This window comes from Chionomys nivalis, chromosome 11, assembly GCF_950005125.1.
Source record: "Chionomys nivalis chromosome 11, mChiNiv1.1, whole genome shotgun sequence".
NCBI lineage: Eukaryota > Metazoa > Chordata > Mammalia > Rodentia > Cricetidae > Chionomys > Chionomys nivalis.
The window spans coordinates 38,592,753-38,617,000 of NC_080096.1; the positions used below are offsets into that span (position 1 = coordinate 38,592,753).

Here is a 24,248-nt window from a genome sequence, read left to right on the forward strand (position 1 = left end):
CCAGAAAACCATAAGTATTGTTGAATTGAAACTGTTAAACTGTCGATCGGTAGCCTTCTGAGTCAGTGTGCTGCTGTATGCACTCTCTCATGCATGAAACTTGTTCAGTGAACTCTAACATTTTTAAAGGGTCAATAACACCACTCTTGGTTTTGCCACTTGATTTCTCAGCCTCTTACAAAGACCTCAGAAGACAGGTTCCACGTTCTGACCTACGACTCTGGTGACAGTATTGGTTCAGAACGTAAAAAGGCCAAAGAAAGTGAGAGGACTTACTTTCCTTAATATTGAAATACAAAGACTTCTAGAAGACAGTGTAGGGAAATATTTCCTTGACCTTAGGAATGAGAAAGATTTCTTGAAGGATCCACAGAAAGTGTAACTATGAAATATAAACTCAGTACATTATAGGGAAAGAATTAGAGTTAAAAACTGTTCCTTAGAAGAAAGGAGATGCAAAAGTCAGGCTGCAGATTTTATAGACAATAGAAAGAAAACTATAAATAGAACATGGTCTGCTTCTTGCTTATTGATAACACTGAACCATCACACAAAGGATATTCAAATAACAATAGACATGGAAAGATATTTCATCAGTTACCAAGGAAAAGGAAATTAAAACCACTGTCAGATGTCAGTGGTCACTGCTGAGTGATTTAAAATGTGCTTATGAGCCTGGTGGTGGTGGTGGCTGCGTATGCCTCGGAAGGCAGAGGCAGGTGGATCTGTTGAGTTGAAGGCCAGCCTGGTCTACAGAACGAGTTCCATCCAGGACAGGCTCCAAAGCTACAGACAAACCCTGTCTCAAAAAAACAGCAACAAAAAAGTGCTCATGAAGTGGGAATATAATCAGCACAACTACTCTTGGAACCCTTGGCTGTCTGCAGACCAACATGTGTATGCCCCTGATCTAGTAAATCCACCTCCAGGTACTATGTGTAAGAAAAGAGCCACAGTGTTCATAATAGCATTGTCCTAGTGTAAATCTGGAGCTGTGTAAATGTCTGTTCACAGTGAAATTGATAAGTTGTGAAGACCATGTAGAAGCACAACTATAAAAACAAAAACCGTCAACAACTGTACTACCTGCAACATAAGTGAATTTCAAACATTTTGTGTGAGAGCAGATTAAAAGATACAGAGTCCATTTGTATAAAACTCAAAACGGATAGGACTTCATAATATTCAAGAACAGTGTTTACCTCACTGCATGTAAGGGAGATTTGCTTGCAACATCTGTCATCCACATTGTCTGGCTACAACATCTGTCACCCCAGGGAAGCTCCAGTCAATCGGCCAGTCTGCTCCTCTCCTCCCTCACAGCACTCTGCATCCCTCCCAAAGGCAAGCCCTCCATGATCTTGTCTGGTAGAGGAGGACTGTCCTTTGGTCGGGGCACAAGAGTAACTGCACTTGCCTGCTACAACCTCCAAATGAATCCTCAACACTAGCGCTTGCCTTTGTGGGAGAGGGCTGTGTAAGAGATTAGGAAAAGTTACACAGGAGAGTTGACCTTGTACACAGCCTTTGTGTATGTTACATTTCAAAATAATGTTTTTCAAAGCAAGTGTGTGTAAAGTGCAGATGTCCAATTGGCAATAGCTTTTCGCTGTGATTTTCTTCTCAGTGACCAGACCGCAGTATCCTCCTCTTTGTGGTCTGTAGTGCCTGTGATCTCCACGGTGACTAAAATGGTTTGTGTTTGTGCCCTCCATACCCACTAGCTTTCTGGACCTACTGAGCTTTTGAAATTCCAGTGTGTTTTTTCTGGTCTGGAGACCAAACCCAGGGCCTTATTGGTGCTAAGCTTTGCTTTCCTGAAGAGCTGAACTTGACTCCACTCATCTCTAAATTTTGCTGAATTTTAAATAAGTTAAATTTAAATGGTCACACAGGACTGTTGGCTACAGCATTGAACAGTGTATATCTAGGGTATTCTCAAGGGAAGTTAAGATTGTTTTTGAACAGATCATATGGAGAGGCCAGAGTGTCAGGTGCAGCATCCTTCTGTACTGAAGGACACTCAGGTAGTGTCTCATCCTGATTGCAGCAGGAGACTCCAGTTCTAGTTACAGGTTCTGAAGCCTTCCAGGGAAGTGCCGTGGATCCAAAGGAGTGCCCTTTCCCATTTTAGATTAGCAAAGGTTCTTTTGGGGAGAGCTCTCTTGAGTTCAGCTTAGGGACAAAGGTCACTAAGGGGGAACAGGTGACAGTGGCTGTGTGCGCTGCTGAGTTCTGTCTAAAGAATACTGGCTCTGGAATGCAGCGAGAGGAAGGAGGCATGGATGCAGGGATGGAGGAAAGGTTAAGAGCGGGGCAGTTTTCACAGAGCAGGAGGGCGCTAGAGGGATTTGGGTGGGTTTTGTTTAGAAAATGATGGGAACTGGACTGGAAAAATGGTTCGAGAAAGAGAGACTGCGTGCTGGTTTTTTGGTGCATGGAAGAAATGTTGAGGCTGAGCACATGCAGGGTTCTCTCTGCAGGGGCAGGGGTGGCAGAGTGGTGACAGCAGAAGAGGTTAGCGGAGCCAAACGAAGAGTCTCGAAGAGCATCAAGAAGTAATGTTGACTTGATTCGTTTATGGAGAGCCAAGGTATATTTTTAAAAGGTGTGTCTCCTAAAGTTTGCACTTTCGAAACTGCTTCTCTGGCAATAGCAAAGACTGGCCTAGTTGGTGTCCAGACTGAAGACAGACTGCATCAGTGAGCAAGAAATCGGTGAAAACTGCCATTGTATCAGCAGCTGTGGAGATGGTGAACTTAGGATACGCAGTGTAGAGTGCCTTGCCTAGCAGGTGCGAAGCCCTAGTTTGAGTCCCCAGCACTGAAGGAGAACAAAAGCAAAGGTAAAAATTCCAAATGAGCATAGACAGTTACAGGATGAGGGCCTTTGTGAGCCCTCCTGAGGCCTGTCTTGAGTGATTAGATGATGAACAAACTTAGGTTGAGAAACCCAAAAGAAAGAACAAACAGGCATTTGAAAGTGGGTATTGCAGCTTGGTTGAGTTATAATTTACACACTGAGCTTTGGGATGTAGCTTAATTGGTAGAGTGCTTGTCGAGCTGTGGACTGGATCCCAAACACCAAATCAGCTGGGAATGATGATACATTCCATTAACCCAGTACTCAAGAGGATGGGCAGGAAGATCGGGAGTTCAGTCTCATCCTTGGCTACATAGAGTTAGATGCCAGCTTGGTGTTGTAGGAGCTGCGGGCTATGTTCCTGCCCCCGCCCCTCCCCCCAGCTCCTGGTCGCCTGGCTAGCTTATGCCACAAAATAACAACACACAAAACTGTATTCTTTTAAACACTGCTTGGCCCATTATATCTAGCCTCTTCTTGGCTAACTCTCGCACCTGGACTAGCCCATTTCTAATAGTGTGTGTAGCACCCCAAGGTGCGCTTACCGGGAAGATTCTAGCCTACGTCCATCCTGGGTCGGAGGTTCATCGGATCTGCCCTGGCGATGAGCTGCATTGCCGTCTGTCTCTGAGAGGAGCTGCCCTGCATCTGAGCTCACTTCCTCTTCCTCCCAGCATTCTGTTCTGTTTACTCCACCCACCTATGTTCTAACCTATGAGGGCCAAGTAGTTTCTTTTTTAATTAACCAATGACCTTCCTCCATCAGCTTGGGCTATATGAGACCCGGTATTAAAGAAGGAAAATTCACATCTTGTATAGTATATTGATTTAAAGTATATGGTTAATATTTTGGGTATATTCTTAGGATTGTTCAACTACCGTAATGGTATGGTCAATTTTAGAATGTTTTCATCACTCCATGAAGAAATATAATGCCATCCAGGTGTAGTGGTGTGTACCTGTAATTCCAGTGGAAAACTGAGACAAGAATTTCTTGAGCCCAGGAGTTGAGGCCTCCTGGGCAGGATAGCAACACCTCGTCTCCAAAACAACCCTTCCCCCGCTCCTGCTTACTAGCATTCAGTCCCTATTCGCCGTACCCTCAGGGAACTACTGAAGTACTTTCCATCTCTGTGTGTTTGTCCATTGTGCCTATTTCCTTAGTGACAAGTGTCTTTGATACTGTTTCCAAGGTTTGTCCAGGTAGAGCTCACTACTGGGTTTTATCTGCTCTTCCAGAGCAGAAAGGTCTTAAAAGCAAGGACCGTTGTTCCATGTGCTCCATCTAGCATACATTTCTCTAATGGGTTATTCAGTGCTGCTGTGTTTGATTTATTAGAAATTCACGAAGTTAGCCTAGTGAAGTTAACCAGAATGAACTGCTCTAGTACGTGATGGTGGTGACCGTGTTCATCGTGCTGGACTAAGAGGTGCCTGCTATGAGCTTCTGTTGGATCTGGACTAAGTTCGCAGACATTTCCGTATTTGAGAACAGGGACAAAATTTCTTACCTACTCTGAAATAAGTAAGCTAAGTAAGGTGTGTAGAACTTAGATGAAGGTGAGGTTTAGCTATATAGTATCTGGGAAGAAATGAATAAGTATTTGGCTGTACTAATATTTTTGAGATAATAGTCACCCTGCTTTTTTCATGTGATGAGGTTGTTACTGTTTTTTTCCCCCTCCATTCTTTTGAGCCTTCATTTCAAGGTATCTAAGAATGGACTGTGTGAGAGTTATGTGGTGTGATGTGTTCTCTGGCCCCTCTGGGATATAAAAGATATTGAGTCCTTGAGACCATTGCCCAGTAGACTTTGATTTTGTATAGCTCCCCCTCCCCCTTTAATTCCAGTTGTCTGATTAGGATGCATATAGCTGTATATAAAAAAATGTTAAAAGTTCCTGAAACAGCCAACCAGTGTAGCTCCCTGCCCTCTCACTGCCTTCTGAAAGTCGTGTTTTCTGTTAAAAAGCATACACTTGAGTGCCATTTGTCAGAATAAGTAAAATTGTCCTGGGTTCCCAGAAGCTCACAGCAGTTTAGTGGGAGGAGGCAGACACAGGAGCGCACAGTAACTCGGTGTGAAAGCTGCAGCGCCCACCAAAGCACAAGTGGCTATGGGAGCATCTGGCCACTGGGCAGTGTTTTGGAGCAAATGTCAGCTGGTGTTTCTGCACTAACAAGTGCAGTACAGCAGCAGCCTGGTGAAGAGCACCTGCTGTCTTTGCACGGCACAACAACCTGGGGCGGTATAGGTTTCTGACTCCCATTTTAGAGAGCAATTTAAAGCTCAGAAGGGCGCAGTGGCTCGCTGTTAAACAGATTCCGGATTCAGCGTCTGTGCTTGTCCCCTCCCACTGCATCCATGTCCCTTATGCAAGGCATGGAAAGTCTCCATGCAGGGTACTACTAAGGTATCCCGCCAGCCCTTCTCCGTTACTTCTTCCTCCTTAAGCAAAACAAGGTTCTCGGATTCCTCTGCTCGTCTAGCCTGCTTCCAGTGTCCTCGTTGCTTCGGGTATTCCAAGGCTGTAGCAGGAGTGAATATTGCTGATGTCATTGTTTGCCTTATTGGGATTTTGCTCTTTGTTTCACAGGGAGCTGTGATTGGTATAGACGATGAGGACGACAGCACCTTCACAATAACTGTTGATCAGAAAACCTTCCACTTCCAGGGTGAGCTGAAAGGGGAGATTCTTTCTCTTCATGGTCCCGCCTGCTTCTTCTCTTCTCTCGTGGGTTGTTTGCTGAATGCCTTGAATGCTTTTGCAACTGATCCTGCATGAACGAGTGCACAGGAACCTTCTGGATGAAGTGGTACTGCAGGTTAGGCAGGGATTTGTATCTGCAGTGGATGCACATTAATTTGAAGCGACTGTGGATCTGGCCGCAATTGGAGATTAAAAATTTAAAGGATAAAAATCAGTGAGAAGCAAGAGTAATGGGCTGCTGCTGCTGCTGGCTTGTGCTTACAGAAGGTTGCTGATCTTCTTTCTCGAGGAGTGTGCTTCTGCTTCTGCATGAAGAGTCTAAAGACTGAATGTGAAGGCTGCAGTGTTTGTCCTTGTGAAGCTCAAAATGTAAATTCAATTGAAGCTAGAGGCAGCCTTTGCCTGAAAGGTTTTACTCTGCTTCAAGAACTCCACATTTGCATATTTCCATCTGCATTTCTGTGTCTTGTCTGCCAGCCATCATTCCTCTGCTATTATCCTTTCTGTGTTAATAACTCCAATGCCATCTGCCACTGCTATGTTTCGGCATTGCATGCTATGGCTCACCGGTAGAAAGGGTAAGGTACTGTGTGATCATTCCCATTTCATCTTGCTTTGGAAGCGCTCGATCAGCTAAGCTGATCTTAGCGATCTGGTCCTATGATCCTGTTGTCTGTTAGGAGTGCCTGTTAATTTGGTGCTTTTTTTTTTTTAATTTTTTTATTTTATTGTTTTGCCTATCCAGAACAATGTCTGTTGTAGGTTTAAAGCAATCCAGGAAACTTAGAAATGAGACTGTTTGGAGATGTTAGCGCTTTGTCTGAACCTGTAGGTGGTTGTCACTGTTACGGTCGCCAGGTACATCAAGGCAGATGAATACTAAGTACAGTTACAGCTTGGAAATGTTTGGTTATGAGGTGTGCTGGGCAAAGGTGTTTAGGCCACTGCTGTCCCACACTAGGACAGCATGCTGTGGTTGTTCCCTTCATTGTCTTGTTTAAGAAATTGATTCATAGAAGTGGAAAATGCTGCCTATGCCTAGGAAAGACAGGCCAGTGTGCGCCAGTGACATTTCTAATATGTCGTCATGCTTATCCTTAAAATACTAACTGTGCTTTAGCATATTATCTATTTAGAACCGCTTAAATAATAGTGCACCCCTGGAAATTTCCACTCTGTTTAACTTCATGAAACCTTTTCATCACCAAGCAGCCCTGGTTCTCAGGTTACATATGCAACGCTGTTTATAAGCCAAAGCAGGTAACTGCGACTCTTTACTCTGATGGAGTTGAGTACTTCACTGCAGTTCTAGGAGCTGCTGGCTGCAGGGGCTGCAGCACAGCTTCTGCAGCTCCTGAGGAGGCCCCTCCGGACCAGAGCACCTTTGTTTGCCTGGTAGAAAGAGCCTTGGATCTCTGAGCAAAGGCGCCTCTGCCTTACCTTAAATTATTTATGTTAAACTGATCTCCTTAGCATTTTTGTGTTTATGTGGCTTGCTGATAAAACAAGACATTGTTTAAATGATAAAGATAAATAAGAATTTTAAAAATGAACCCTGAGTTTCCAGGCCGCCAGATTGTTTGTTTTCTACTGTAGCATTTATGGGGTGTTAAGCAGCGTGAGCTCGTGAAAAGAAGACTGTGCATTGGTTTAGGTGATTGGGGAAATTACTTCACACTTAGTAAAGATCTACAGATTTGATAGAAAACCTCTCGGTGTCTGATAGAGCTTAAGTTTTATGGTATTCTTCTTGACCTTAAATTGCTGATGAGAATTTAAAGCAAATTCAGGTTGATATATTATCACAGTATGTTGAGTGTTGTCTTTTTCCTGTGTCAAGCTAGAACCTGGGTCTACAGAGTGAGTTTCAGGCCTGACTGGGTTACAGAGTGAGACCCAGTTGCCAAAAAAGAAATAAAAAAGAATCTTATTTTCATGAAAGACTGTTAGGACATTTTGATCAGAGAGTGGCATGATGAGATTCATAATTTACAGGGTGCTCCAGCCACTGTGGTGAGAATAAGGTGCAGAGGAGCACAGACCCAGGAAGCCATTTAGGAGGCTGTTGTAGACAAGAAGAGAAAAAGCGATGGTTTCCGTACTGTACCAGTGGGGGTAGGGAGGTAGCAAAAAGTGGTCAAATTGTATGTGTGCTTAATCCACTTTAGTGGAGTATAATTAACATGTAAGAAATTTATGCATGAGGGGCTGATGAGATGATGGCTCAGTGCAGCTCTTGCTGCAAAAACTTGATGACTTTGATACCTGGGGCCCAGTTAAAGGTGGGAAGAGAGGACCAACTCCATAAAACTGTTCTCTGGTCTCCTCACACATGCTGTGGCATGCCTGAACTCCCTCCATCGTATGTGCATTCAGATGCATACATACGCTGAAACATACAATAACGACAACAGCAAATGACAACTTTTAAAAAGACCTTCAGATAAAAACATTTTAAAATCTATGTCTCAGGTCGGGCAGTGATGGCGTACGCCTATAATTCCAGTACTCGGGAGGTAGAGGCAGGGGGATCTCTGAGTTTGAGTCCAGCCTGGTGTAGCAAATTCCAGGACAGGCTCCAAAAAGCTACAGAGAAACCCTGTCTTGAAAAACCAAAATAATAATAATAATAATAACAATAACAAATAAAAATATGTCTCATATAATTCAGTAGGCTTTGGTCAGCTTATTTGCAGATAGCTGCCTCCACAATATGGAACATTTTCATCACTCCAAAAGATTTCTTCCCTTTCAAAGCCCCCTCCTCAGCCCTGGGCCAGGCAACCACTGATCTGCTTTCTGTCAATAGAGGTGTGCATACCCATTGGGGAGCTTCACAGAAATGTGATCATGTCATGTGTATTTTCTTCTGCCTTACTTTATTAGCTCAGAACAGTGTTTTCAAGTTGTTGTATAACTTAGTTACTTTTATGTTGCTAAGTTCTAGTTCATGTTTTATTTTATTTTTCAAAACAGGGTTTCTCTGTATAACAGCCCTGGTGGTCCTAGAACTTGTTCTGCAGATCAGGCTAGCCTCAGACTCGCAGAGATTGGCCTGCCTCTGCCTCTTAAGTGTTGGGATTAAAGGTGTGTGCCACCACTGACTGGACAATGATGTTTTATTTATTTTGAAGGTTGAGTTGTAGATGATGGAAAGACAGGTTCAGGTTGACAATGAGAGTTTTGATTGAGGTAAAAAGAACAGAGTTGCCAACTGAAGAGGATGATTCCAAGAAGAACTAGTTTGGAAGAAAGAAGAATTCAGTGAAGATGTTGAATGTGTAGTTTGGATATGGAATTCAGGGGAAAATTTCTGGTTTGAAAAATAAATCTGGGGACTTATTGGCACAGACAGTGTTTATGGCTGTGGGAATTTGGGAATAGGAGTAGAAAGAAAAAAGTCTGAGCACCAAAGTGTAGGCACTTGAAGATATACTTTAGAGACCTCAAGATGAGGGAGAATCAGCTGGAGAGCGATGACAAAGGGACAAAAGCGAGTGAAGCCTGGAGAAGGCGCTTTCTCGGAGGGAGAGAGGTCAGCCACTGTGCCAGACGCTGCTGATGAACAAGGGAAGTGGGCAGTAGGGAGTGATGTCATAATGGAGTTCATCAGGAGGGGCTCTTGAAAACCTTGAGGAGAGCCACCATAAACCAGGACAGAGTGCTTTCAAATTCGGCTGAGCTGATAGCAGGAACAGAAGGGATTTTGAGGCATGGGAGTCTGGGGAGATTTTAATTAAGGACAAAAGGAACAGTAATAGTGTTTCTGTGTTGACAACAGTGATTTCCATGGAGAGGAAGAGCTGATGATGCCAGAGAGAAAAGGGCCAGGGTGCAGGAGTGGGGAGGTGTTGGCTCAATGTTCTGGACAAGGCAAGCATTTATGGGACCCACAGTGGAATAGCTGTGGCTGGTGATGGGGTCCTGAACAGATCACAGCAGTGGTAATGGGGAAAGTGGAAAGGAACAGATTTGACATTTGTAGTGGGTAAATCAACAGGAGCTAGTGACTGGCTAGAAATGAGGAAGGAGAATTTAGTAGTAATGTTCTTGGCTTGGTTTTTCAATTGAACTTTGTCACATCTGAAACAGTCTTGAGGAATTTAGTTTGGAGACACAGAGATGATGGGAACTGAGTCTGAGCTCACATGCAAATGAAGATAGCTATTAGCATATTGCTGTTAAGTAGAACTAGAGGTTGAAAGTTTAAACGACCAATTTGGATTAAAGTTAGACAAAGACTAGCAATTTGGGGTCTGCATGTCTGATGACCAGAGTTCAATTCCTGGAACCTACATGATGGGAGAAGAGAACAGACTGCCCAAAATTGCCTTCTGACTTCTGCATGTGTGCAGTGGCACACATAGACACATATACACATACACACCATACACACACAACATGAAATAAAATGTAGCAATAATAATCCAGACTAGCAATGTAGAGAGGGGAAGCTGCTGTACCTGGTCCAGACAGTTAAGATGTTTGGTAAGGCTTGCTGAATGTCGACAGGTTCTCTACTTCTTTTCAAGAGAGGTCAGATTTTCTTAGTAGGAAATGAGTATGTAATATTTCCAGATTTTTAAATGTTTTTAAAAAATGTCAAACTGATCCCAGCACTTGGGAGGCAGAGGCAGGCGGATCTCTGTGAGTTCGAGACCAGCCTGGTCTACAGAGCTAGTTCCAGGACAGGCTCCAAAGCCACAGAGAAACCCTGTCTCGAAAAACCAAAAAAAAAAAAAAAAAAAAAAAAAAAAAAGTCAAACTGCACCTTTGTGAGCTAAATAAAGCCTTTGGATTTTAAATCTATAGTTAAGAACATTGGCAGAAATATCTGTTGTCTGTGTAGGAGATCACAGCAAACAAAGAGGATGGAATGCCAGTAGACTGGGAAGAGCAATAAAAGAAGTTAGAATGGAGGCATGTGCATGCACATGTGTATGTGTACGTGTACATGTGTGTGTGTGTGTGTGTGCGTGCATGTTTGGGCATGTGCAAATGCCTGTGCTTATGTGTGGAAGCCAGGTCTACATCAGGTGTCTTCCTCTATCACTCTCTGCCTTATTTTTTGAGCCAGGGTCTCTCACTTGCTGCTTACCAATAGGCTAATCTGGTGGCCAGGTCAGCAAGCCCTGGGGAACTGCCTATCTCAGCTTCTAGAGTGCTGGGTTCTGGGAACTCATGACTTTTCAGGTGAGGGTTGTAGATCTGAACTCAGGTCTTTGTGCTTGTGTGGCAGGTGCTCACCTCATTGAGGCATCTTCCCAACCCAAAACCTAATCATCTGAAATTTCTGTTTTTATAGATGAAAAGTTGTAACTTTTTTTTTTTGTCTTCATCTTGAGACAAGGTCTTGTGCAACCTAGCCTGGCTTCAAAATGAGACTAAGAATGACCCTGAATGACTTACCTGTCTGCCTTAGCTTCCCAGGTACTGGGATTGCAAGGGTGAGCTGCTTTACCTAGCTTATGAAGTTGTATCTTTGATGATTTAATGTCTGTAATGATTTATAGCATTATGGATATAGGGATAATAGCAAACATTTATTGAGTGTTTATTTTATGTGAGATATTATTTTTGGGTTCTACCTTTATTAAATCATGTAGCTCACTTTACAAAGTAAGTACTAGTGCCATCTTTACTTTATAGATAAGGAAGCTGGGACCACCCAGCTGATATAAAGCAAAACTGAAAACTGAGCACAGTACTTAGTACCTTATCTTTTGAGACAGGTTCTCATAAATTCTTGACTAGCCTAGAACTTGATCTATGGCCAGTGAGGATGATTCTTCTGCCTCTACATCCTGATATCTGGGATTGCAGAGTGCATTACCTTGTCTGGTTTATGAGCTGCTGAGGATCAAACCAAGGCCTTCATGCATACTAGGCAAGCTCTCTTGAGAGGGATTGTTAAAGACATAAGTCACTTAGCTATCATGATCTATCATTTTATCAAGAAAGAATTAATGTAAATAGGAGTACCTTCAAATAACAATGCAGTTGAATGCAAGGGTAAAATACCATGCCCTTGATGTTCCTGTGTTCCGTTACAGTGTTACAGTGGCAGCAACTATCGGGTTGCTACTAAGTAACTGATATGAACCAGATACTGTTCAGTGGACAGTGGACACCGCTGTATATAGTTGCTAAACCCGTAATCACAGATAGCTTTGTTTCTAGAGTTGGACAAACTGAGTTTTAGGACGCCCAAGTGGTAGAGCCAGGATTTGTTCTCAGATCCATCTAGGTTAGTGGTTCTAAAGTGTGTTTGTAGATAGAGCTTCAGCACTGCGTGGGAATGTGCCCTTATGAGCCAGAAGCTCTGGAATGGGTCCTCCACAGCATCTATAATACCTTTGAAAGCCTGAGCTCCAGAGTCTGGAATGGCACTTGCTCTAGGATCATCCTTAACGTATAGATGAGTGAGATGCAGAGCCAAGTGACTTAGCCTTGGTCATAGATTGCCCTTAATATGATTAATCTAATTTGTATCAAAGGGTGTCTTGCCTTTGGCAAGCCTGGTGTATAAACATTTTTTTTTTCATTTTTAAAAAAATGAAAAACCATAAACCTGGGCACAATGACAGGAGGGTCATAAGTTTGAAGTCAGTCTAGGTTACATAGTGAGGACCTATCTCAAAAAAGCAGGGCGGCGGGGGGGGTGTTTACTGACAACATCTTCTAAACAGTACAAACTGTAAATAGTATAAGTTACATATTTTAGAGTAACACAAGTTTCCTAAGATAAAATACAGCACTTTAAAGCATCAAAAAGAAGCCTAGACTAGAACTCCATAAGTCTCAGTGGAAGCAGTTGTCTGCAGTTGATATGATAACCAACATTTTCAGCTCAGCCCTCTTAAAGCTGGATTAGTTACTAAAATGCAGAATTATTATGCAACGTAGTGGTTTAAAAAGTCATATTGTTGAAGTATATCAGTGCATCGATGCCTCTAGTACATGAATATTAGCCAGCTTATTACACACCTACACAGTCTGTTGTTTGGACTAGACAGTAAGTCGTTCGACTAAAGCATCATGATAGGTTTAGGTGACTCCTGCTTGGGAAGCAGGTACCTCAGCATTATCCCTGGTAAACATGGCACTGTCTTTTATTTACTTGAAATACTTCCTCTGTAGTTAAATGTTTCTGATTTCTATGTGATAACCTCTCCGAAACAAAAAGTGACATTTCATATAAGAGAAATAAATCAACTGTAATTAAATCTGTAATTAGCTGTTATAATTTCAGTGGTGCTCAGGATGTTTATGTAGGCTGGATTCATGTATTGGGAGTTTGTTGTATAACTGTAGGAGGATTAGATCTCACTAATGTTCCTATGTTTTTCTTAATTTGCTTTCTGTTCGTGATCCTCCATAAATATTTGCAACTATAATCTTCCCAAGTCTAATTATGGGCTCTGGTATAGTAAGTAGATAGATGTCTCAATCCAGTATTACTTTTGTTAGCAATTTACAATTTATCCCACCACTCATTTCTCTTAATTGCTAATGTAATATTTCAGTGTGGCAAGCTGGGAGAGTAATGTAAAGACATTGCTAATTATCACTCCAGTCCTACTGCCTGAAGGTGAGAACGATCAGGGTCACCTCCCTGGCCCTCTGGTCCAGTGTATGTGTAAGAACAAGTCATCCTGTGACTGTTAGTAACTTCTATGTAGCAGTGACCAGACACCTGATGAAAACAACTCAAAGGGAGGAGTTCTGCCGGGCGGTGGTGGCGCACGCCTTTAATCCCAGCACTCGGGAGGCAGAGGCAGGCGGATCTCTGTGAGTTTGAGACCAGCCTGGTCTACAGAGCTAGTTCCAGGACAGGCTCCAAAACCACAGAGAAACCCTGTCTCGAAAAAAACTAAAAAAAAAAAAAAAAAAAAAGGGGGGGGGAGTTCTTATTTCAGCTCATGGTTTCAAATGCATTAGTGCATCATGCGGTGAAGGGCACAGCAGAGCAATGCATGAGCCAGAGTTTCCTTGGGTTACTTTAGGAACTTGAACTTGGCAACTAAAGAACAACTGTATCAGGGAAAGCCCAACCCTGGCATGGGTGGTGACTCTGGGGAGCTGCATCTGGAGAGTTCCCAAGCAATTGTTATTGGGTATATAACCTTGGGAGGGACCTTGTGGTTCTTAGTAAGCAATCTTTTTAGTTTGGGGCACATTGCTTGGTATGAAGAGTGAGTATAGATACAGAATGAAAGGAAATTTTCTACTTTTTACAATGCTTAGGCACTTGTGGAGAATACTAGTGTTCAGTTTACTTCATCCACTCTTTTTGTTATTGTTGTTTCGTTTTCCAAGACAGGGTTTCTCTACATAGCCCTGGCTGTCCTGGAACTTGCTCTGTAGACCAAACTAGTCTCAAATCAGAGATCTGCCTGCCTCTACTTACCCAGTGCTGGGATTAAGGGTGTGAGCCACCACTGCCCACCTCATCTACTTATTTTTAAAAATTGATTTGTTTTTGTGAAATCAACAAGTACTTGAGTATGTATGTAACACAAGGAACTAGGTTATCTTCTCAGTGTAAAGAGGGGCGAACAGTGAAATTCGTAGATTTAGAAGCTCAATTTCAAGTCCTCGTTCCAGCAGCAACTTCTTGGTTGCACAGTTTCTCGTACTTTTCATATTATGGGTTAAATGAGTTAAAACTTTGGCAATTCTGACAATGCCTGGATTACACTGATCCTGCTTTAACTTTCAGATTGCTTGGTTCTGCCAGCATTTCCTCTCAGCCCTTTTATTGACATCCAGGGTGTGAACGTGCATTTTCATGACCGCGACCCTTCCTAGTACACTCCACATGTAACATAAGTTTATCATGTGAACTAAAATTATATTGTATGCTTGTCTTTTGTATGTGTGTGTCAGACTCTCACGTATCCCAGGCTGGCCTGAAATGTGCTATCTAAGGATGGTCCTGAACTCAGAACTTCTTTCATATCCTAGTGTGGATTGGCGTATACACCACCATACCTGGTTTGTGCAGTGCTGGGGATCAAACCCCATAGCTCTGTGCATGGTAGGCAAGCGCTCGGCCAGCTAGCTACATCCTCAATCTACATCTTCTTAAAATCAAGTTAAGAGGACCTTAAGACAACTTACTGACATTTAGGAAGGGCTGAGATTTCAATGAATTATAAAAAGCTCTGTCTTGCTGAGCTGCTGGCTGCAGTGAGGCCATCTTCAGGTGATTCCGTGTTAGAGGAGTCGGGTGTTATATAAAAGACCGTTGATCTGAGTGCATGCCATGGGTGGTGTAAGGCTGAGGGCAGGGATGTGATGAGTGGTTTTTGTTTTGCGTTTTGTCTTTGTGGAAGACGGCTGGAGATTTTTTTCCTAGAGAAGGAGGTTAGAATGCACAGTAGAAGTGAGCCTCTGGCGAGTAAAACAGGACTGGTGGGGAAGCAGCCACTGAGGGTCAGCTGAACATTATGCTGGGCATGATAACCCTTGGCGGGATGGGACCACACTGTTGGGTAAGATGGTTTTATCCTTACCATATGGGGAAGACCTTGAGGCTCATATGAATTTTTATTCATAGTCACAATAGCAGGGCCTAGATTTATATTCACAGCTCTCATTGTACAGTGTTGCTCACTCACGCCGTACTCTCTGTGACTCCTGTCACGCTGACTTGTTTATCATACTGTAGCCTCTGTACCTGCTTTGCTGCTGTCGCCTCTTTCTAAACCAGTGCTTCATGGTAGCAGGTGGGTTTGTGTCTGCACTCTGTGTATCCAAGCAGGGACTCATCACTGTGCTGGGCCCACTGAGGCAAGGTTAACTGGGACACTGGTGGGAAGAGAGGACAGTGAATCACATCACAAGTCACCAGCTGTTAGGGAGACTTAGGAGCTGGCCACAGAAAGCATGGGACTGTTCCCTGAATGGAGTTACTGATGAGGGGGTCGGACGTTGACCTTGTTCCCTCTTATTTCAGTCTGTTCATACTCCACAGTTCTCTTCTTACACCAGCAGAGGGAGCAGTTCAAAGTTTTTGAGGGAAAGAAGCCAACATGTCTGTCTTCTCTTAGTTATTTGTGCTATTGAGAAACCTGGTTTTTCTATGAGAACCCAGTGTGGAACATGAGGTGTTTGGCACTGGTTTAAGCATAGTGATTTGGCAAGAATATAAATCCTGTGTTGTGATGAGTGCTGAATTAATGACTTTTTTTTTCTGTGTCTAGGTTTTCTTTTATAGGGCAGGGCTGAAGCTTGTGATATGTACAGGGTTCTAACTACAGTCTTGGTCTGGAAGTGTAGTCTTTCTGAAGGAAAGGCAAAGATATTGTGTTAATAGCTTAGCGCTAAATATAGCAGAGAGAGGAAGTGGCTTGCTGCTCTTTGCCCTGAGCAGAATTCCCTGGAGAAACTGGAGCCAGAGTGAAACCCTCTGAAGGAATTTTATACAGGCTAATGCAGAATGCCTTCCCAGTGCTCTGCCCCAAAGAAACACGCGCACATTCTCCTTTTATATGCTGCTCTACCCGCACTGTGTAAAGGATAATGTCTATTTTCTCTAAGCATTTTATTTAAAGAAACAAACATAAATTATTATGATTTTTTCCATAGGATTCTATTACTTTGTTAGGTCTCATCTATTTGATCTTGTTTACTTCAAAAGCAAACAAAAGAATTACTAGATAATTCTCTTTTCACATATTTTGCTTGCTTTGTTTTAGTCTATTTCCTGAATTTGACTTATTTATATTTATTTATTGGTATGCCTCCCTCTGTAGCCTGGCTGACCTGGAACTCTGACTCAGCTTCCCAGGTGCTGGACTTACAGGCATGAGCTACCACACCCTGCTCTTTCCTGATCTTTCTTTATGATTTAAATAGGCTTTGATTTTCTTCTTTAGTTTCGTTTCATTTATTAATCCAAGTAAAGTGACCCTGTAACATTTTCCTTTCTTTCTAAAATTCTGTATTTCTCCTAGTGAGCTGACACTTTGCTTTGGACTCTTAAATTTACCTTCTCCGTCCCACTCTCCCTTCTCGACTCCAAAATGAATTAAAGATATAGTCTCATTTTTGTTTTTTCTCTAAGAGGGATTTTTTTTCTAATATGTGTTTGAGTACTTTTGTTCATAAATTCAGTAAAACTTTTATAATTTTCTGAAAGATAAGACCTGCTATATGGCTTTGGATCACTTGGTACTTATGTATTCCAAGCTGGCCATGAATTCACAGACATCCTCCTGCATCAGCCTCCAGAGGCTAGGATTACAGGCATGTACCATTAGCTTAGCGCTTCTGGGGCTGGAGAGATGGCTCAGGAAGTAAAGTGCCTGCCACACAAGCATGAGGGCCTGAGTGTGAATTTCAAGAACCCACACAAAGTGAGGCTTTTCAAACCTTTGGAGCCCTCTCGTTTCTCTACTTGTATATTCTTTTGTCGTGTTTGTGTAAGGTCTTGCTGGGCTGGCCTCTTGTGACACACACTCCTGAGTGCCAAGACTGTGCCATGGACCAGCACCTCCATCTCCCCAGCGAGCCAAGCTGAAGCCTGCTCCTGCTTTGCATATGCACCCCTTTGTCCTCCTGTATTACTTTGTCCACAGGATGCTCCTTCTGGCTCCTAAGCCTGTCATGTGGCTCGGGCCCTTATCATCTCCTTCACACTTTCTGCTGCTCCATTAGCCGTCCACTCCCCTTCCCTAGTTTCTGCACAGCTAAAGCACCTTCCTGTTTAATGCCTGTGAGAACTCTCTAAAGCCGCAGCCTTCCTAAATGTTCCTACATCCCCATGTCGGAAAAAGGACTTTACAAAGTCTTGCTTTTTTAAGGTTATGGAATAGTGTCTGACTGACACTTTGACTCCTTCACGAAACCCTGAAGTTAATGCAGTGTAGAAAGCTGTAGAAGCTAAAAGTAGTAGTATATATATTTGCATAGCAATTTGTCAAGGATTTTCATTGAGTAGGAATAATTTGGCTGACAAGCATGTGATTGGTGAATGAAATGAAAAGAACTCATATGGCTTTCATTGTCCTTGACTGAATGAACACATAGTTGCCTGACACAATGCTAACTCTGTCTTGGAGATTCACAATATTGCTTCAGCTAATCAAAACAGAAGTTGTGGAGGAGAGACACATTTGCAAATATTTGCATGCATTTTGACAGTTTGGAGACTTCAGCTATAACTATTAATAAATCTTCAAAGGAGCCAATTGTGGAAAATTTAATAACATATCAAGCAAAAGTGATTTCTTAGAAACCCTAACTTGCATATGCCTTTAATCCCAACACTCGGGAGGCACAGGCTTATGGATCTCAGATTTCGAGACCAGCCTGATCTACAGAGTGAGTTCCAGGACAGCCAGAGCCACATAGTAAGACTTTGCCTCAAAAAATAAAAGAGAGAGAAAGAGAAGGAGGGAGGGAGGGAGGAGAGAGAGAGAGAGAGAGAGAGAGAGAGAGAGAGAAGAAAGAAGAAAAGAAACCCTAACTTAACTTCCTATGACAAATAGGAAATGGAGCACTATCCCCAGCAATATGATTAGTGGGCCATCAATTTTTATTCAGCAGATATCTTGTTGAACAGTCGTTTCCATGGCGAGATTCTAACTGGCTGGGATATGTCGAGAAGTAAAGACTGACTCCTGCTTTGTTGTTTGTTTTTGAGACAGGGTATCTCTTTGTAGCTCTGTAGATCAGCTGGCCTCAAACTCAAGAGATTTGTCTGCCTCTGCCTCCCAAGTGCTGGGATTAAAGGTGCGCACCACCCCCATCCTCCAGAAAGATCCCTGCTTTTGTGGATCTTAATATTCCAGGGACAGGAAAGATGGGCAATAAATAATAGCCATGAACCAGCATGTATGTTAAAGGCATAAGGACACTAAAGAAACAGTAGGGACAAGGTAGTGGGATGGGGGGTGCTGGATTAGGGGGCAGTCTTCTGTAAAGACTTGTGATGGTTAGTGTTAATTGTCAGTTTGGCAGACTGTAGAAGAGAGTCCCGGGAAATGCTTGTGGGAGGGTTAGCTTGATTCCTTTCACTGGTGTGGAAAGACCTATCTTAAAAGTGGGCAGAACCATTCCCTGGACTTGGGGTCCTGGATTGAATAAGATAGAGGAAGAGAACCGAGCTGCAGCATGCTTCATTGCTTTCTGCTCGTGAATAGATGTGACGAGCTGCTTCGAGCTCCTGTTGCCCTGGCTTCTCTGCTGTATCTTGTCTCCTGAGCAAAACTAAAACCTTCCTCCCATAAGTTCTTTTTATCAAAGCATTTTATCACAGCGCCAGGGAAAAACAAACGAAAACAAAGAACAGAGATAAGGCTGGTCAGGAGACTTCATTGAGAAAGGCATCATTCTGGAAGACAAATGACCATTTGTTCTATTAGTTGCTAAGAAAATGATAGTGTTAGAGAATTAAGAAAATGTGGACCAGATTGAAGTCCAGAACCCAGGGAAAACATAGCTGACCTAGGGAAGTGGGGGTGGGGTGGGATCATAAGCCTGGACCATTCTATCTGCTTTGATTGAAAGGTATACAAGGAAAAGATACACATATCTTCTTATCTGCTCTCCCCTCTAACTTCTATAATAAGCAGCTAATTAAAACCATAATTCTGAAAGTTTCTAACTATCAAAATATTGGTTTAGATTTGGTCATAAGATCATTGTCTTTCCATATCACCTTACTGCCTTCTAAAAATAGCTTCTCTGGGGCTGGAGAGATGGCTCAGTGGTTAAGAGCAGTGCCTGTTCTTCCAAAGGTCCTGAGTTCAATTCCCAGCAACCACAAGGTGGCTCACAACCATCTGTAATGGGGTCTGGTGCCCTCTTCTGGCCTGAAGGCATACACACAGACAGAATATTGTCTACATAATAAATAAATAAATAAATATTAAAAAAAATAGCTTCTCCTGAGGGTATGGCTCAATGGGTGAGCTTTGGCACAGCGTGCTATTCTGAGAACCTGGACTGACCACTGCACAAACAGAACAAAACATTTTGACTATTCCATATGTCAGTTGCATTTTGAGCCACCAAATTATATAAGTGGAATGGTTGTGTTTAGCATCTATCCTTCCATCCATTCATCTACCTGTCCATCCATCCATCATGTAGTGAGCAAAGTGGTTTGCTAGGTGCTTGCAATACAGCAACACCTTCAGTTGAGCAAATTCTGCTTTCTGGGTACTTAGAATTCAGTGGATGAAGTAATAAGTAATCCAATAAGGTATTACATGTATGCCAGCACCTCTCAGACTTTTTTATTTGAGTATCCTTGTGTGCCTTCTAAAATTATATGTCTCCAGAAAAATTGTAGTCACATGTGTATACCAATATTTTCGAGTTTAAAAATTAAAACTGATTTTAAACATATTTACTCACAGTATCATAAGAGCCAGCCATAATTATACACTGCTATAAACCTAGCACTCAAGGCTGAGGCTTTAAGTTCAAGGTCAATCTGGGCAACATAGTTGAGTTCTAGGGGGGAAACTATCTGAAATAAACAGTTCGCAAACAATACAAAAAAATCTCATGATATCAGTAAACCCATTTCATTAATAGACATAACAAAATAACCACCCTAGACGGTGGCTCATAGGTCAGAGTATAAAATTGCTCTTGCAGAGAATCAGAATTTGGTTCCCAGCACCCATTTTATAATTGGCAACAAACTGTAAAATCTCCCTGGAATACAGGCTGTTTTTATTCATTTTGAGAGAAATACCTGCCAGATACCCCGGTGTGAATAAGATAGTTTTTCAGTTTGAGTTTTGTTGTTTGTTTGAGACAGGGTCTCCCTGTGCAGCCCAAACTGGTTTGAACTCACTATGTAGCCCAGGCTGGTTTGGGACTCACTGTGTAACCAAGGTTGGCTTTGAACTCCTGCCTCTCAGCCTCAGACTTGGTACTATCATCCTCAGTATAGATGAGACACTTAAGGCACAGAGGGCATAAGGAATGTGAAGGTCCAGGTGAATAAGGGCAAAGCCGAGAATCAGACCAGAGTTTGGACCCAGGCGTCAGCCCTCTTGGTAAGCAGTGGTTTTGTAGGGCATTAAAATGGCTGATAGTAACTTTTGTCAAACAGTTGATTTACTAGTTTATGAATTCTATTTTTTAAAATTTTTCATTACTTTTTTATTTTATGTGTGTTTGTGTGTGGATACATTAGTGTCTGCACACATGGTCAGAAGACAACTTGTAGGAGTCAATTGACAGAATAACCCAAACCATTTCCCCAATCATCTTCACTACCTGTCTTAGCCACCTGTATCTTTTAGGCTGACTCAGAAATGTCAGTGAAATCATAGATCTAACTAAGCACCATTGCTCTTATAAAAATCATCGTCATTATGATCAGCAAGCAAGTTGCCCAGTGAGGAGTGGGATCCATTCACGTGGTAATCATACCATGCTAAATACAGCAGGAACACGTCAGTGGCAAGCAGGAGGAAGCGAAGGGCATTCTGGAAATGATCCTTCCGGGGCTTCACCTCTCCAGGATATACCCAGGAAGCTTTGCTGTCCACTGGACTGTGTTCCTCCTCTGACATGGCCACCGGCACCCTGCCATCTTTATGCTGGGATTATTGGACTTGGGGCCTTTGTGGGAAACACTATCAACTGATCCACACTTTTAGCCTCATATTTTCTCCTTTCTTTTTCTTTTTGAAACTCAAGAACAGTTTTATTGGAGTTTGAGAGAAAAGCCCCAGAGGATAGGCAAGCAAGCAGCCGCCAGGAATGAGCTATGAGATTAGGAGTGAGAGTTAGACAGCAAAGCAGGCAGGTTCAGCAGTGGAGTCTTTGAGCAGCTGCATGGGGAGAGGGTGCGCACACCCAGATTTCAGTCATGCATAGAAAGTGGGCAGGCTTAGCAGTGAGGGTTGGTAAGTAACTACCTATGTTTTCTTTACTAACCATTTCATATGACTTCATATTTGGAACAGATTCTCTGACAAGACTTCTCTCTTCAGCAAGTTCTCTGTTGTTCTGTACTCTGCATTTGTACAAAAGTTTTGAAATCAGCTTAGCAAAATTAAAAATTTTCTATTTTAATTTGCATTCTATTTACTCTAGAAATTGAATTAAAATTGAGCATTATAGAATGGGAGTGGAGTTCTTTATGAATGTTATGTTTGCGCTTATTTATGTTATGTTTGTTTTATTATCATAGAGTTTATTTTAAAATGTAAAAGTTATATTTAAAAATCTCAATCTTGATTTGCTGGGATGTTTCAGTGGGTAAAGGCCCTTGCCACTAAGCCTGATGAACATGACCTAAGTTTGATCTGGGATCCACGTGCTAGAAGGAGAGAAGCTACTTCTGCAAGTTTTCTTCTAACCTCCACCCTGACACACACTACAAATATGTAAATGCCTAAAAACAAATTTAAAAATTACCTCAATCTTATAGTATTAAGAACCTTCTGAGTTCTTTATTTCCTGTAAATGGAAAATTCCCACATATGTGTGTAACAGGAAGGGCGGGCTGCTTGTCATCCTGGCCACCCGGCTATCTTAACCCCCGAAATAATCACACAGAAATTGTATTAATTAAAACACTATTTGGCCTTTAGCTCTAGCCTCCTATTAGCTAACACTCACATCTTGATTTAACCCATTTCTATTAAATCTGTGTTCACCACGAGGTTGTGGCTTACTGGGAAAGATTTAGCATGTCTGACCTGGCGTCTCCATGGCGGATCTCTCTCTGACTCTGCTTTTTTTCTCCCAGAATTCAGTTCTGTCTCCCCCCTACCTAAGTTTTGCCCTATCACCAGGCCCAGAGCAGTTTCTTTATTAACCAATAAAAACAACACAAATACAAAAGGACCTCCTACACCATATGTGCAATACAGCTCTTAGCATTAGAAATGTTAATGTGTGGGAATTGGCATTGATATAGTAACACCACTGATCCACTGACTCTCAAGTTCCACCAGTTGACCCAGAAATGTCCTTTATCCCAAGAGTATCTGAGTTACCATCACTTGGTCTGCACGTGCATGCACACATTACACACATGCACATATATAGTTCTATATGGCTTATCTAGCCACTTTACTCTGGAGTATTGAGAGTGCCTTCAATATTTGCTTAAGTATTTGATTCTATATTGAATAACCTCTCAGGGATTCCGAGGGCTTCTGAAATCTGTGGCGTAATGTCTTTCATCAATTTTGGAAAATTCCCAGCCAGGTAGTGCCACCAGCAGTAAGCAGTGTGCAGCTTCGGCAGCTGTGACTTCTCAGGGTGCTTTAGGAACCTCCGTTCAAGTGAAATCAAGATCTTGATTCAAATCTCAGGAAGTGATTTCAGGAAGTCAGTGTGAAGCAAGGTTGGGGTTTATCACAAACAGGCAGCATGCTTCTGTGTGTGTGTGTGTGTGTAAGAGAGAGAGAGAGAGAGAGAGAGAGAGAGAGAGAGAGAGAGAGAGTGTGTTTTGGGGTGGGGATACTGTACACACTACAAGGAAGTGTAGATTTCCTGAGAGGTTAGCTGAAATTTCTTAGAATTTTGTAGGTTTTGAACTGTAGGTATGTTTAAAAGATTAAACTGTTTTGGTGTATTTTTATCTAATGGTAAATGAAGGCATGTAAAGTGATTTATGAGGTGTACTGTGAGGGTCTACAGATAAGGTGTGCTGATTATATAAAAGTGCAGGACAAGAAAGGTCAGGAACTTTTGCAATACATAGGTCATAGGCAGTAAGACAGCTTGAGTGTTAGTATGATTCATAATCGTGGTAAGATTTCCTCAGGGAAACTTGTACTGTTTGTGGTTACTAAGAGGTTGTGACGTGTTTTTGACTGTAAACATGTTTCATAATCTTGTTCATGAAATTTTTCTTGGCAAAGGGAGTGTCATGTCCTTTGCTGGTGTCGTCAGAAGCCATGAGACTCAGCCCACCAGGAATGTACACAAGATCCAGGGGATGATGGCTCTCTTCCTTTCTCATGGCCCTGTATTTGTTTCTTGGTTTTCCCTCTTTCCTTAGTAGGGCTTCTCATCTATTCTTTATCTCCCCCTGGTATTCCAATCATGGTCATATTAAATTTTCTTACCTTTTTATTTATTTATTTTTAACCCTTTATCTGTACTTTAAATTTGTCTACTTACTTACATGTGTGTGTGTTTGTGTGCCATGTGTGTTCAAGTGCCCACAGAGGCCAGAAGAATATTTTCAGATACTCCTGGAGCTGGAGCTTTGATGGTTGTGAGTTGCCCAGTGTGAGCACTGGGAACGCTCTTCGGACACCTCTCTCTGCCCACTGTGAATACCCCATACCCAAGAGTGGCAGCGGCTGCTGCTTATGATCTCTTCCAGAGCTCTAATTGCCTTGTTGACTGTACTCAATCTGCTGTTAAACCCACCCACCGAGCTCCTAATTTTTATTATTATATGTATATTAAAAATACTGTATTTCAGTTTGAGAATTCATATTTGGTTATTTGAAAAATAAAATGAGGAGCCAAATAGATGGCTCAGCATGACCTGGATTTAATCCTTAGAACACAGGAAAAGGTGAAGAGAACTGAACCTTCAAAGTTGTTCTCTGACCTACATGAAGTGCTCACACAGTGATGATAAGTAAAAAAACAAAACAAAACAAAAAAAAAAACTTTTACAATACCACCTGTTACTTATAATCTGGAATCCCTATTGACCTTAGTTTCAGT

At 42.2% G+C, this 24,248-nt stretch overlaps 1 protein-coding gene across 6 annotated transcripts in view; it reads left to right on the top strand.

Annotated features, from left to right (window-relative positions):
- The window catches only part of Osbpl9 (oxysterol binding protein like 9), a 139,489-nt gene that overhangs the window by 41,172 nt on the left and 74,069 nt on the right, over window positions 1–24,248 (top strand). For all 6 annotated transcript variants that reach the window (XM_057783508.1, XM_057783511.1, XM_057783506.1 and 3 more), the window contains exon 3: window positions 5,460–5,538. In XM_057783508.1, coding sequence (XP_057639491.1) covers window positions 5,460–5,538 — 79 coding nt within the window. The remainder of the gene's footprint in view (window positions 1–5,459; window positions 5,539–24,248) is intronic.